This window comes from Psammomys obesus, unplaced genomic scaffold (assembly GCF_907164565.1).
Source record: "Psammomys obesus unplaced genomic scaffold, mPsaObe1.curated_primary_1811, whole genome shotgun sequence".
NCBI classification, from domain to species: domain Eukaryota; kingdom Metazoa; phylum Chordata; class Mammalia; order Rodentia; family Muridae; genus Psammomys; species Psammomys obesus.
In genome coordinates this window covers 26,095,908-26,111,260 of record NW_026596095.1, presented here as the reverse complement: position 1 = coordinate 26,111,260, position 15,353 = coordinate 26,095,908, and the positions used below count along the sequence as shown (strand labels likewise).

The following is a 15,353-nucleotide window of genomic DNA, read 5'->3' as shown; positions in this document are numbered from 1 at the left end:
ATTTACACACAGACACTAAAACTAATACATAGATAAGCAGCTTTTTAACTCTCCCTGCTTCCTAGTTGTCACAGAAACTGTGGTTACAGAATCATCAAGAATAAAACAGGAACCCACAGATGTAGCTCAGGGGTAGGGAATTTACCTAGCACATAGAAGGCTCTGGGACAATCCCCAGGACCATAAAATAAAAAAGAATACAAATGAAGTACAATATTAATATAGTTAAAAACTAAAGCTTATAAAAATGATTTAATATTTACCTAATTATAAAATAACTACAATATGAATAGTAAGAATATTCAAAGTTTTACAGTAAAGATTTTTTTCTTAAAATTTTCAACATCAACAAATTGAATAAACTGTAATAAATGATAATAATAAGAAAAGAAAAAAACTTTTTCAACATCAAACACACTGCTTAAGATTTCTTTTTTACTTTATCTAGAATTGTCATTAGAAGCTTCTTTAAAAGTGACACACTGAAGAAGCATATCTTTCGCTTAGAGTACCTGTCTTCTCACAGTACACAATGTCCCAGGAGGAGGCTGATTGTAGCTTGCAGGTCCTGGACTATCCGAAGCAAACTTCTTAAACCGCTCCTCTTGGTATTGCAGACTATGGCCTCCTTTTATTTTATACTAAATTGGAGGTTAAAAAGTATAAAGTAATTCAAGAAGTATTTTATGATTACTATTTTATAAACTAAAATATTATCCACAGACTTAGAATGCACTCCGAGAAAGTTAAGACCCTTGACTGAAGGCAAGTTCTTCTAAGAGGACACTGTGCTAACAGTTGCAGTCCTCGGGGCTGACTCTAAGCTCAGACAAAAATGTACTGTACTACAGGGCAGTCTGGGCAGGGAAGGGGTCAAAGTCAGGATCTTCCAAACCTCCCAGTAGGTGAAAATAGACTGTGTTGCTGATCATTGGAAAAATGGATAGTTACGGACTGAATTTTCAGTTTATTTCAATTACAAGTCTGTCCTTCTATGCTAGTTTTTTGTTTGTTTGTTTGTTTTGTTCATTTTTGGTGTGGTATAAGTTTTTTTTGTTGTTGTTCATTTTATATCCCAATTGTAGCCCCTTTTTTTTATCTCCTCCTGGTCCCACCCTCCCTCCTTCTTCTCCCTATCCCTTTCTCCTCGTCCTTTGAAAGAGGAGTACTCCTCCCCTACCATCTGACCCTAGCTTATGAAGTCTCATCAAGACTGCCTGGATCCTCTTCCTCTGTGGCCTGGAAAGGCTATATTGCCAGGGGGAAGTGATCAAAGAGCAGGCAACTGAGTTCATGTCAGATACTGTCCCTGCTCCCCTTACTAAGAGACCCACATGTAGACTAAGCTGTCTATGGGCTACATCCGAGCAGCGGGTCTAGGTCCTCTCCATGCATGGACCTTGGTTGGTGCATCAGTCTTTGTAGACTCCCCAAGGCCCAAACTGTTTAGCTTTGTTGGTCTCCTTGTGGGTCAAATAGAAGGGGAGGAGGTCCTCCCCTATCAGGGGACTAGGAAAAGGGCATAGGGGGAGAAGAGGGGGGACAGGTCTGAGAGGAAATGAGGGAGGGGGCTGCAGCGGGGCTACAAAGTGAATAAACTGTAATAAATAAATATATAAATAAAATTAAATTTAAAAAAAAGAAAAAGAGATGGCTGTGGACAAACCCATTAAGCATTTTCTTCATTAGTGATTGATGGGGAGAGCCCAGGCCACTGTGGGTAGGGGGATATCTCTGGGCTAGTGATCCTGGATTTTGCAAGAAATCAGGATGAACAAGCCATAAGGAGCAAGCCAGTAAGCAGTTTCTCAACAGCCCGCCTTAGCTCCTGCATCCAGGTTCCTGTCCTTCAAAGATGAACAGTAATGTATAAGTTTAAGCCAAATAAACCCTTTCCTCCCTAAGTTGCTTTGGGTTATGGTGCTTTATCACAGCAACTGTAACCCAAAGACACAAAATGGACCGAGATAGTGGGGTAATTGCTGTGACAGACCTGATCTTATTGTTTTGGAGAGGATTGTGAAAGTACTTTAGAACTTTAGACTAGAAAAGCCATTGCATGGTAAAGCTTGGTGAGCTGTTATGTCAGAATGTGGATGGTGAGTGTTGAGAGAAATGCAGATGATGGTGACCTGGCTTGAGAAGTTTCAGAAGGAAGTTTGAGAGTCCCTTAAAAGATTCTATTGGGCCATTTGCTATTTTGAGTTAAAAATCTGTGCTTGTCGGCTGAAGCTGAAGCATCAGCTGTGGTCCACAAGAGGCCAGCATTACTGAAGTGAAGGTCTTGGTTTATTGGGAAAATTTATGCTGGTTAGCCAGAGCTGAGAAAATTAGTGGTGATTATGGAGAGACCAGCAAGCAGTGAGCTGCACTCTGTCCCCTGAGCTTCACTGTCCAGCCCATGGCACTGCCTGCCTTCTGGAGGAGTCTGCAGCATCAGGAGCAACTAGATTAGACCCCTCCCTACCAATGCCCCTAAAGCATACCCAACAATGGGAAACCACACCCACTCACCTGCACTCCATTTTCTGTCCCACAACTTTGCCTGCGCCCCTGGTAACCAGCCAGCACCATGACAACCACAGAATAAGAACACAATCAACAAAAGCCAGGGTAATATGGCACACCAAAGCCCAGCTATGCTACAACAAGCCCTGGATGTCCTAACACAGCTGAAGCACAAGAAGATGACCTTAAATCCAATCTTATAAAGATGACAGGGGCCTTTAAAGAGGAAATTAATAAGTCCCTTAAAGAAATGCAGGAAAGCCATTGCCACACCTCAGCTCTCTAACACTAGTGCAACCTCTCACTTGCCTAGCTCCAGCCGAAGAAGAAGGGATAAGTAAGGAGGTGCCCTTACCATGGCTTCTACATGATCAGACTGCCCTCAAACCCACTCGTGGTAAACCACCCAAAAACAACTGGCTACAAAAGCCGCTAGTAAGAGTGTGCCCTCTACTGGAGGGGTGAAGACACCTCATCCTTACAGGCCCAGTACTGTGGCACTCCGTGAAATCAGACACTTTCAGAAGGCCACTGAACTTCTGACTCACAAGTTCCCCTTCAGGTGCGAGAAATTGCTCAGGACTTCAAAACAGATCTGCACTTACAGAGTTCAGCTATTGGTGCTTTGCAGGAAGCAAGTGAGGCCTATCCGGCTGGCCTTTTTGAAGATAACAGCCTGTGTGCTATTCATGGCAAAGATGTAACTATTATGCCAAAAGATATCCAGCTAGCACACCGCATACGCAGAGAACGTGCCTAAGAGTCCACAATGAGAAAAAACATTTCATTCTCAAAAAAAAAAAAAAATTATTTTCCTCTTCTTCCTGTTATCAGCAGTTCTGAATGTTAGATATTTTTTCCATGGGGTCAAAAGTATATATTTTTAAAGTTTTCTTTTTTGCTGTTCCTATATGTTTGCTATTAAAATATATTAAACTATTAAAATATATTAAACTATTAAAATATACAGGAAAATACAATCAAACAAATGAAGAAAATGAATAAAATTTCTCAAGACCTGAAAAAGGAAATAGAAGCAAAAAAAAAAAAAAAACAAAAACAAAAAAAAAAAAAACAAAACACACACACACACACACACACAAACTGAGGGAATCCTGGAGATGGAAAACCTAGAGAAGAGACCAGGAACTACAGATGCAAGAATCAACAACAGAATACAAGAGATAGAAGAGAGAATCTCAGGTGTAGACAATACAATTGAAGAAATCAATACACTAGAAAGAAAACATTAAATCTAAAAAGTTCCTGACATAAAACATCCAAGAAATCTAGGACACTGTGAAAAACCAAACCAAAAAATAATAGGAATATAACAAGACTTCTAGCTCTAAGTCCAGAGAATATTTTCAATATAGAAATATTTTTCAATGTTTCTATAATTTCAAAATTATAGAACAAAACTTTCCCAACCTAAAGAAAGAGCCTATAAGCATACGAGAAGCTTACAGAACACCAAATATACTATACAAGAAAAATACCCCTGCCACATAATAACTAAAACACAAAATATATAGAACAAAGAAAGAATATTAAAAGCAGCAAGAGGAAAAGGCCAAGTAATATATAAAGGCAGACCTACCAGAATTATACCCGACCTTCAACAGAGACTCTAAAAGCCAGGTGGGCCTGGGAAGATATATGGGAGACTCTAAGAGACCATAGTTGCCAGACAAAACTACTATATCCAGCAAAAATTTTTAATCATCATACATGCAGAAAACAAGATATTCTACAACAAAACAAAATATAATCAATATTCATCTACAAATACAGCCCTACAGAAGATACTAGAAGGAAAACTCCAGCCCAGAAACTTAACTCTACCCAAGAAAACATAGGCAATAAATAATCTCACAAAAGCAAAACCCAAAAAGAGGAAACAGACACAAACACACTTACTCTCTCTCTCTCCTACCACCAATATGAAAATAATAGAAATTAATAATCATTGATATTTTAATATTTCTCAACATCAATGGACTAAATTCCCCAGTAAAAAGAAACAGCTGAACAGAATGGATGTGAAAACAGGATTGATCATTCTGCTGTATACAAGAAACATACCTCAACAACATAAACATTATTTCAGAGTAAAGGGCTAGAATAAGGTCCACCAAGCAAATGAACTCAAGAAGCAAACTGGAGCAGCAACTCTAATATCTAATAAAATAGACTTTCAACCGAAATTAATCAAAAGACATGGGTAAAAACACTTCATAACATCAAAAGAAAAATCCACCAAGATGATGTTTCAATTCTGAATATCTATACCTCAAATGAAAAGGCACCCACATTCATAAAAGAAACATTATTAAAGCATAAATCACACATCAAACCCCACACGTTAATAGCGGGAAACTTCAAGTCCCCACTCTCACCAATAAACTGGTCATCCCCACAGAAACTAAACAGAGAAATAATGAAACTAGCAGATATTATTTATCAAATGGACCTAACATCTATAGAACATTTCACCCAAACACAAAATATACCTTCTTCTCACCATGGGACCTTCTCCAAAATTGTTTACATAGTTGGTCACAAGCCTCAATAGATACAAGAAATTTGAAATAACCCCCTGTATCTTATCAGATCACCATTGACTAAAGCTCGACTTCAACAACAACAAAAACAACAGAAAGCTTACAAATTCATGGAAACTGAACAACTCTCTAGTCAATGGCCAGGGAAGAAATAAATAAAGAAATTAAAGACTTCCTAGAATTCAATGAAAATGAAGGCACAATATATGGGACACAATGAAAGCAGTGATAAGAGGAAATCTCATAGCACTAAGTGCCTGCATAAAGACAGTGGAGAGATCTGATACCAGTTATTTAACAGCATACCTGAAAGCTCTATAACAACAAGAAAGAAACACAGCTGGGTGGTGGTAGTGCATGCCTTTAATCCCAGGACTCAGGAGGCAGAGGCAGGCATATCTCTGAGTCTGAAGCCAGCCTGATCTACAGAGCAAGTTCCCTGACAGCCATGGCTAAGTAGAGAAATATTGTTTCAAATAACAAAAACAAGAAGCAAACACACCCAAAAGGAGTACATGGCAGGAAATAATTAGCTCAGAGCTGAAATCAATAAATTAGAAACAAAGAATCAACAAAACCAAGATTGGTTCTTTGAAAATATCAACAACATAGACAAACCCCTAGGCAAAGTAACTAAAAGGCAGAGACAATACCCAAATTAACAAAATCAGAAATAAAAAGGACATAACAAAAGATTTTAAATGTAAGTCTTACTTCAAAAGCCTACACTCCACAAAATTGGAAAATCTAAATGAAATGAATGATTTTCTTAATAGATACCACTAAATTCAAGATCAAGTAAGCAATTTAAATAGACACATAACCCATAAAGAAATAGAAAGAGTCATTAAAAGTCTCCCAACCAAAATAAGCTCAGGACCAGATGGTTTTAGTGCAGAATTCTAGCAGACTTTGACAGGAGAGCTAATAAAAATACTCAAATTATTCCACAAAATATAAACAGAAGGAACACTGCCAAACTCATTCTAGGAGACACAGTCACCCTGATACCTAAACCACACAAATCCTCAACAAAGAAAGAGAATTTAAAACTAATTTCTCTTATGAACATTGATGCAATAATAATCAATAAAATACTTGCAACTTGAATCCAAGAACACAGCAAAAACATCATTCACTATTACCAAGGAGGCTTCATCCCAGGGATACAGGTCAGTTCAATATGTGAAAATCCATCAAGGTAATCCACTATATAAACAAACTGAAAGAAAAACAAGATGTGATTATCTCATTATAAGCTGAACAATTCTTTCACAAAATCCAGCACCCTTTCACGTTAAAAAGTCTTGGAGAGATCAGAGGTACAAGGAGCATACCTAAACACAATAAAGGCAATATACAGCAACCCAATAGCCAACATCAAGTTAAATGTATAGAAACTTAAAGCAATTCTACTAAAATCAAGGACAAAGACAAGGCTGTCCGCTCTCTCCATATTCTAGCTAGAACTTAAAGTTCTAGCTAGAGCAATAAAACAACGAAAGGAGATCAAAGAGATACAAATTGGAAAGGCAGAGTACTGCTTTTGCAGATAAGGTGATAGTATACATAAGAAAACCCAAAATTTCTACCAAGGAACTCAACAACTGATAAACACCTTCAGGAAAGTGGCTGTATAAAAAAATTAACTCAAAAAAAAAAATCAGTAGCCCTCCTGTATATAAAAGACAAACAGGCTGAGTAAGAAAATAGGGAAACAACATCATTCACAACAGCCATAAATAATATAAAATATCTTGGTGTAACTCTAACCAAGCAAGTGAAAAACCTGTATGACAAGAATTTCAAGTCTCTGATGAAAGAAACTGAAGAAGTCAGAAGATGGTAAGATTTCCTTGCTCATGGAACTCTATAATTAACACAGTAAAAATGGCCATCTTACCAAAAGCAATCTACTGATTCAATGCAATTCCTATAAAATTCTAACACAATTCTTTACATACCTTGAAATAACAATTCTCAACTTCATATGGAAAAAAATAACAGAATAGGTTAAACAATACTATACAATAAAAGAACTTCTGAGGGATCTCCATCCCTGGCTTCAAGCTGTACAGATCAATAGTAATACAAACAGTATTGTATTAGTATAAAATAGACAAGTTGAACAATGAAATTGAATTGAAGTCCCAGAAATAAATCCACACCCTACACACACTTGATTTTTGACAAAGAAGCCAAAAGCATATAATGAAAAAAAGAAAGCATTGTCAACAAATGGTGCTGATTTAACTGGATGTCTCCATGCAAAAGAATGTAAATGGATCTATATTTTCCACCCTGTACAAAACTCAAGTCGAAGTGGAGCAAAGACCTCAACATAAAACTGGATACACTAATTCTATTAGAAGAGAAAGTGGGGGAAGAGCCTTGAACTCATTGGCACAGGAGACCACTCCCTAAATAGAACATCAATAGCCCAGGCACTGAGATCAACAATTAATAAATGGAACCTCATGAAACTAAAAAGCTTCTGTAAGGCAAAAAACACCATCATAGGGGGAAAAAAGCCTACAAAATGGAAAAGATCTTCATCAGCCCTACATTCAACAGAGGGTTAATATCCGAAATATATAGAGAACTCAAGAAATTAAACACCAACAAACCAAATGACCCAATTAAAAAATGTGATACAGAGCTAAACAGAGAATTCTCAATAGAGGAATCTGTAATGGTCAAAAAGCACTTAAAGAAATGTTCAACGTCCTTAGTCATCAGGGAAATGCAAATCAAAATGAGATTCCACCTTACACCACTCAGAATGGCTAAGATCAAAAACTCAAGTGACAACACATGCTGGCAAGGATGTGGAGCAAGGGAAACATTCCACATTTATAAGTAGATAATATACCACATTTTCTTTATTCTTCAGTTGAGGGACATCCTGGTCCAGAGGGGAGGAGAAAGGAGAGAATGAGAGGACAGATCCAAGGAGAGGCCTGGAAAACATCAGGAGAAATGACATATAACTAAATAACATATAACTAAAAAGCAAGCATAATGTGGGAAATCTGAATGGGAGGACTTGAGGACTTGAAGGTTTAGGATGGAGTAATTATTACCCAGCACTGTGCTCTAGGTTAATTAAACAAATCCTAGTGTCTGGGTGGTGATTTAGGCATACAGCTGGTTTAGGAATAACTGCTAAAAGATAAATCAATATTAAATATTAAAAACCATCAACAGTTATGCAAAAACAGAAAACAAATGTGTTATGTCCTTTAAGTACAGCACAAAAAAAACCACCTCATTCCACTGCTGCCGACATCTCTTGACCATTTGTAAAACTTCCAAACATCAAAATTCACTCAAAAGTCCCATTCTGCCACTCTTGTGGACCACTGAAACATACAACCATGTTCTGTATTATATAGTATATACAGAATAATAAAAAGCACAAGGGTAATCAACATTACATTTATATTTATCATCTACATTACATTATTTGGATTATGAAAACAAAGTTTCAAAAGAGAAAGATATTTCTGGAAAAGAAAATACAGCAAGTGGCACTATATATTACTATAAATTATTGAAGTAAGAAATATGCTTTGTGTGTTTGTTTTGTTTTTGTTTTTGTCTGATGAGTCATATTGGTTTTTTAGCCTAGGTTAGCCTTGAGCTTGCAATGCTGGGGTTAAGAATGTTTGCCCCTGCATCTGGTTAAGGAAACAGGATTGTCATTAATAGGCCAATTGTAACATGAGAAACACACCTGTGCTTCCGATATATTGTAGTGTGCTGGACCTGGAGCTCCTTTTCCAACAACATATGTACTTTTTCTGGAACTTAAAGACAGAAATGGTGCATAGGAACCTACAAAAACACACACACACACACCATTGATACATAACATTAGATCAAAAGACTTCTGAAAAAATATTGTCAGAACATATATAATCATTTAGTACCCTCAGGATTAAGACTATATTTTCAGAACTAATAGCTATTCATACAAGTTCTAGCATTCTTAAATTTTTCATGTAAGATCACAATTTTTATTAATATCCATTAAATAAAAGACCTTATAGGAGGAAATTTACGAAACAGGAAAAATATTCTGTCTATGTCTCTATCCTCTGTCTCTATCGTGTGTGTGTGTGTGTGTGTGTGTGTGTGTGTCTTTGAACCCATATGTGTGCATATGTTCATCTATGTATGCTGACTTGTACATAAGTGTATGAAAGCCAGAAATCAACATTAAGTGTCTTGTCCCATCATTCTCCAGTTTATTCTTTGGAACAGGGTCTCTCAGTGGTTCTGGGGCCAAACCCTGGCTATCAACTCAGATCCTGGTGCTCATGCATCAAGCACCTTAGCCCCTGAGCCATTCCCCAGCCTTTGTTCTTCTCTAATCATATGTGACAGTTATATTTAGCTGATAAAATACCTTATCTGCAGGGGACTGCTGTCTTGTAATTTTAAATAGCAAGTATTGTATGTGTGTGTGTGCATATCTAAGCTTATAGATGGTGCTAAAGATGTGTTTCAGCAACACAAAACCCAACTGGGATGGACAAAACACAAAAAACAAACAAAAATTAGAGAGACAACCAAGGTGGAGAAAATTTAAACCAGGATAATAGCAGGTTATTGAAAATAATATGGCACATAATTGGTGTTCCGTAAATATTTCTTGGTTGTCTAATTCTAAACAAAAGTTTACAAATCCATGAATATAGGCAATCACTGTACTAGGCAAATTTTGATAGCAAATTTGGGTAGCCTACTCAATCCATTTTAAGAAGGTAAAAAGACTTCATAATATCCCCATTATTCATATATTGATGTTACAGTATATAGCAAATATGTGTGGTTTTAAACCATGTATATAAAAGAAATGGGCAATGAAAAAGAAAGCTGGTATTCATAAAATATTCACTGGAATTTTCCAAAATTTATCACGAAATAAGTCACTCTTAATGAGCTCAAGTACACATGTAGTCATAAGTACAAAAAAAAACTACAAGAAAATGAAAAACGATGTAATGATAATTTCCACATAGAAAGGTCCTCTTCTCTTTTATTTGTAGCTGTATAGTAATGTTTACTTGTTTCTCATAATTTCCAACTATCCTAATTTCCCCAAATGTGGGACTGCAAATGCTAAAACTAGAATAGTTCCATACAACCAGGATGATTGATGACTTTATCATAATATTCTGCACAATCAACAATAAAGAATAACTGGTATTCAACATTACACATTTAGTTAGACATTCAAAAATACTCAATATTTTATTACGCATACTGTTAAGCCTGCATGATAAGAAAGTACAATAATAAGACAAAAATCTGGCATCAGATGATTAGGTAAAGAGACAATGATATGACTATCTCTGCTGCCAATGTCTAAGGTATGAATAAGGAAGACAGTTCTAGGGAACTCACATTAGTAGAGTTTGACCTTGGGTAGATTAGACAAACTGACATATGAAGTTGCAACCTAAATCAAACTCAAAGAAAGGAGAAATTATGAACATGGAAGAAAATATTTGAAAGGAATGAATTCAGTTTTGGATATATTGAGTTTGATGTGCCAAAAGAAAAAGATAAATCAAACTGACACAAAGCAATAAAAGTCCATTCTACAAGAAAAAGTGTCCATTATGTGATTAAAAGACAAGTTATGCAGCCACAATGACAGCCACAAAGCAAAGGGCAATCTTCACATATAAAACAACTAGGTCACTGAAAAAGGCATGCATCTGGAGGACATCAATCTATACAGTAATCACATAAACAGTAATTATTTAAACATATATATCAAGTGCACTCCATAATGTGGATTCCCCATATTCTAACTTGATAGTAAAATCACCCTTGTTTGTATACACATCAAGAGACCCACAGACTATCCTCCTTCCACCCTGCTCTGGTGGTGGATAAACCTTCCCCTTCAAAGAAGAGATCTAGAAAAGAAAATATTTAGGAAATGATACTGACTGGCTTAGATAGCTAATGTATATTCCATATAGACAACTAGCAGAGATCTAATGTTGGGTGCTGCTTATTTTGTAATTACATTTAAAAAGCAATGAAATACTCCTAATGCCATACCTGGATAAACACCTATTTAAAAAAAAAAAAGTTTTCTTGTATGATAAGATGGGGGGTGGCTGCTTTCTCTAGGAAATTTTGCTTTGAGAAAACATGCTTCCCTCTCAGATTAGTTGTGAGAAAACAAGATCTTTCATTGAAATAAGCATGCATATATCTGCACAGCACACTGAGCTACCTATTATAAACATGCATGAAACAGCATGGTAGCTGCTTTTAAGTTATCTTGCCAAGAAATCTAGCAGAAAAATGGACAGAAACACCTGTTCCATAATTATAAACATGTTGTCCTGAGTAGCATTTAAAGAAAAAAAAAAAATCTCAGAGTTCCAGAGCACAGAATTACAGATTTTCTTATTTTATTTCAAAGGTAAACAAAGTGTAATCCCTTAAATTAGCATAGGGGACTGGCTTCATCCTACACATTACCCTCTATTTAGCAAAAGCCATAGGATTTGAGGAAAGCATTGTGTGTGAGTGTGTGTGTGTCTCTGTGTGTGTACCCAAGTCATCAAGTTGAGCAGCAGGTGCCTCTACCCACTGAGCCATCTCATCCACCCTAAAGGAACTTTTAATGTAGTTCATTAGTTTATACTTTCCCACAGAATATTTGTCACTGAGAAGTTTGTGTTATTGGGTTGAAAACTAAGAATGGAGTAAATATCATGATACCTGCTCCCAAGTAGTTCACATTTTAGTGGATTTTCACATATATTAACAGTAATTAGAGAATCAAATTGGTAGGAAAAAAAAAAAAAAGTCATCGTAAGCCAGAGGGAGAAACGCATAAGTCTAGTGAGAGGATTTTATTTCAACTTAATATCAAGGACAACCCAGGAGCATAGAACATATTAGGCAGATGTATTAGCAGGTACAAAAGCACATAGGTGACAGAGGATGATCTTAAGAAATCATCAAGCTAGAATGGCTGAAGTATAGGTCAAGTAGAGAAGCATGTACAGGTGTTTAGAAAGATCAGATTAAATGGAACACCAGACCAAGGATAAGGACACAAAGAATTCTATTCCCATTGAAGTGTTCAGCTTTTTAACCCTAGGAAGCCAGAGTTTAAAGCTTCCCTTACTAGCCACGCAGAGATGTCATAAAAGTGACTAACAATGCTACAAACTTAAGACGGTAGAAAACTTATCTGAGATGTAAACCATTTCTATTTCTATAAAGATTTTCATTGGATGTGACTGAATATAAATAGTAATTGAAGTTATAGTTATGCAACAAGATGAAAAGTTAAGTATCTTTTAAAGTCATTCATGATTGGTAGGACAGAAAATTATTCCTTGCTTCAGTGTTGAATCATGTATCAGGAAAAAGAACCAGAAGAAAGCAATGAAGGAAGTGGTCAGCTGTACCAAAATAAAGGATACAAAAGCGTTAGAGGTGTGAAAAAACATCATAGGCATGCCCTTTGTAGGTGACCACTGATAAATACTAAAATGTTGGGGAATAAATGCTTATAACAGCTCAACCATAATTGGTATGTGTTCCAAAAATGCTAAGAATGATACTGAAAAGCAGCAAAATTCGAGATCTGAAACAAAGACAGATAACGAATTTTACCATGTCCTGAGAAACTTAAGGCAATTGTAATTTGAATAGGGATGTAAACAGAATACTTATTCCTGGACCTTTAAGAGATAAAAATGGCATTTTATATCTACTGCAGAAAACACTATATATCTACAAAAGAAAACACTATGATTTAGATAGTATTAAATTCAAAAAAAAATCAGAACGTTAATGGCAGAAAGGAAATTAGATTTATTTATTAAAAGTTAGGACTAATTCACGAACTAAAAAAAATAAAATAAGGAAAGCAAATAACTACTTAAAACATCAGTTCCTGGGCCACCTCTCAAGAATATAACTTTTTATAGAATGTAGAAAGTGTTTTTCAGTAAGTATCAAGACAGAAATGGTCAGATAATTTCACTGTGGGGGTTGGGGAGGCGCTATCTGTAAGTGACAACACAAAACAGAAATGTAAAAAATTAAGCATAGTTAAGGAAATCTGATTAATGTTTGTGGCCACCGTAAGACTAGAATCGGCAGAACCAAGTCCGCAAACTTGGATTTCATACAATCAGCTGAGGCAAGGAATCAAAATCCTAGCTCTAGTGTTCTCTCTGCCTACTTCATGTTTTGTTAAGGTTCTGAAACGTGGTGCTTTTGACGTTGTGTTTAACTCGTACGGGCAGGCTGAAGGCGGGACGCCTGTCAGGAAGCTGGCCGACAGCATCTTACCTTTGGCCCTCTCAGGGAAAGGTACCTGGTAGGACCCCGGACCCACGTGCGCCTCAGTGCAGCCACGCTGGGCCAACCTGAGCACGCGGGGAGCACGGTCATACATAGTGAGGACGGGTGGAGCTCACGGGATCAACACTAGGCGGGCGCTCGCATCCGAGGCCTGCGCCGTCTGAACCCCGGGAGCTGGCGTGCGAGCCCGGAGCTGACTGGCTCATTGGCGTCAGCTTCCCCGGGGTCCCTGGCGGGGAGGCAGACAGAGTGCCGAGCGGCCAGAAGCCCCGCCTCCCAGCCAGCGCCTGTTAGTCCTCCAGCGCTGCTCTACAGGAAAGACAAGGCCTCGAGAGCTTCCGGCTCTGGCTCCGCCCACTCCCCTCCGCCCGGAAGCCTTGAAAGGACGGCGGCTGGACTCCGGCCGGAAGATGCCATCCCTCGGAGCATTTCTGGCCGGGTGCTCAGCGGTGCAGCACCTGTCGCAGCACTTCTGCTCAACTGCACGATTGCTTCCTGTTCCGGACTCCTTTCGCTGGGCTTTGAGAAGCCCTAAAAACGCGTTACAAGGAGGCGAATTAATTTAACCCTGATTTGCTCTCTCTATAAATCAGGGTGACCGGAAAGAGATAGGGGAAAAAAGTAGGAAAAGTCGGGAACCGGAAGCAGGTTTGGCATCAGCAAGGTTTCCGTTCACTCGTGCCACACACGCGTCCTCGGAACGAAGTCACTCCTGATTCTGACCTGCAGGCAATCAAAACTTACGAAGGAAACCCGGGAGCGCGGAGGGTTGGGGGGTGGGTGATGACAATAAATGGGGTACAAGGAAAAGGTGAAAAGCGTGCCTACTGAAGCAAATTTAAGAGCAGGGGCTGAAAACTGCTTCTGCTGTTGAATACTGATAAATGGCAGCATGAGCTATACAGTAAAATGAACGCATTGAAAAAAGCCCATGCCACACTCATTGAGCCAGTTAACCTTCAGCAACAGGTGCTGGAAAGTATGAGTCCACCTCCAAGCGCATTCAGCTGTTTTTCCATTAAGAAATCTACACAGCTTCCAAGCATCCTTAAAGGCTTAGAACAATAGCTCTCAACCTTCCTAATACAGCAACCTTTTAATACAATTTCTCATGTCAAACAGTTTTAAGGTTGTGACACCCAACCATAAAATTATTTTTGTTGCTACTTCATAGCTGTAGTTTTACTACTCCTGTGAATCGTAATGTAAGTATATTTGGAGATAGAAGTTTGCCAATGGGTTCATCACCCACAGATTGCGGACTATTGTCTTAGGCAATCATTCCATGGATGCACCTTACCCACAGAAGAACGATAGTGCCTTAGTTTGTCCCTAATACTAACTTTAGCGTATTTAAATTCTGTAATTCTTAGTTTGCTACTTAGTTCTGTGTATTATAGACTAGATTAATTGTACCTTCTCTGTTGAAATACTCTATAAAAGTGAGAGCTTCCTAAGAATGAATCTCTTGATACCTTCCTTCCTTCTAGTAAACGGCTGGTTGAATCGTTTACTTACTTGAAGAGTGCTAATTGGCAAGTGTATAGTTCCCTTATTCTCCTAAGTTAACTGTCACTGGGTGTTCCCCTAAGGGGTAAAAACATGAATAACCCAAGAAGTAGCGAGCAAGAAATACAAAATGATAAGAGAATAGTACAGCATTTGGGAACCTTCTTTGTAATGAATTGTTAAAGTTTCTTGTTGGCATTAGTGCTTCCTACATTTTTTAAATTGATTTTTTTTTAATTTACTCACTTTATATCCCAATTGGACCCCTTTCTTCATCTCTTCTTGGTCCCACCCTTCCTCCCTCTTCCCCACCCCCCATTACCCTCCAGTAGTTCTCAGAAAGGGAGAACCCTCCTCCCCTACCAACTAACCCCAGCCTATCAAGTCTCATCAGGACTGCCTGCATCCTCTTCCTCT

At 37.9% G+C, this 15,353-nt stretch overlaps 1 protein-coding gene across 1 annotated transcript in view; it reads right to left on the bottom strand.

Annotated features, from left to right (window-relative positions):
• The window catches only part of Stpg2 (sperm tail PG-rich repeat containing 2), a 588,931-nt gene extending 575,410 nt beyond the window's left edge, over window positions 1–13,521 (bottom strand). Inside the window, exons 1-3 of the mRNA XM_055628088.1 lie at window positions 13,416–13,521; window positions 8,809–8,909; window positions 513–641 (exon numbers count right to left, since the gene is read on the bottom strand). Of these exons, the coding sequence (XP_055484063.1) occupies window positions 513–641; window positions 8,809–8,909; window positions 13,416–13,521 (336 nt within the window). The remainder of the gene's footprint in view (window positions 1–512; window positions 642–8,808; window positions 8,910–13,415) is intronic.
• Window positions 13,522–15,353: the final 1,832 nt, after the last annotated feature.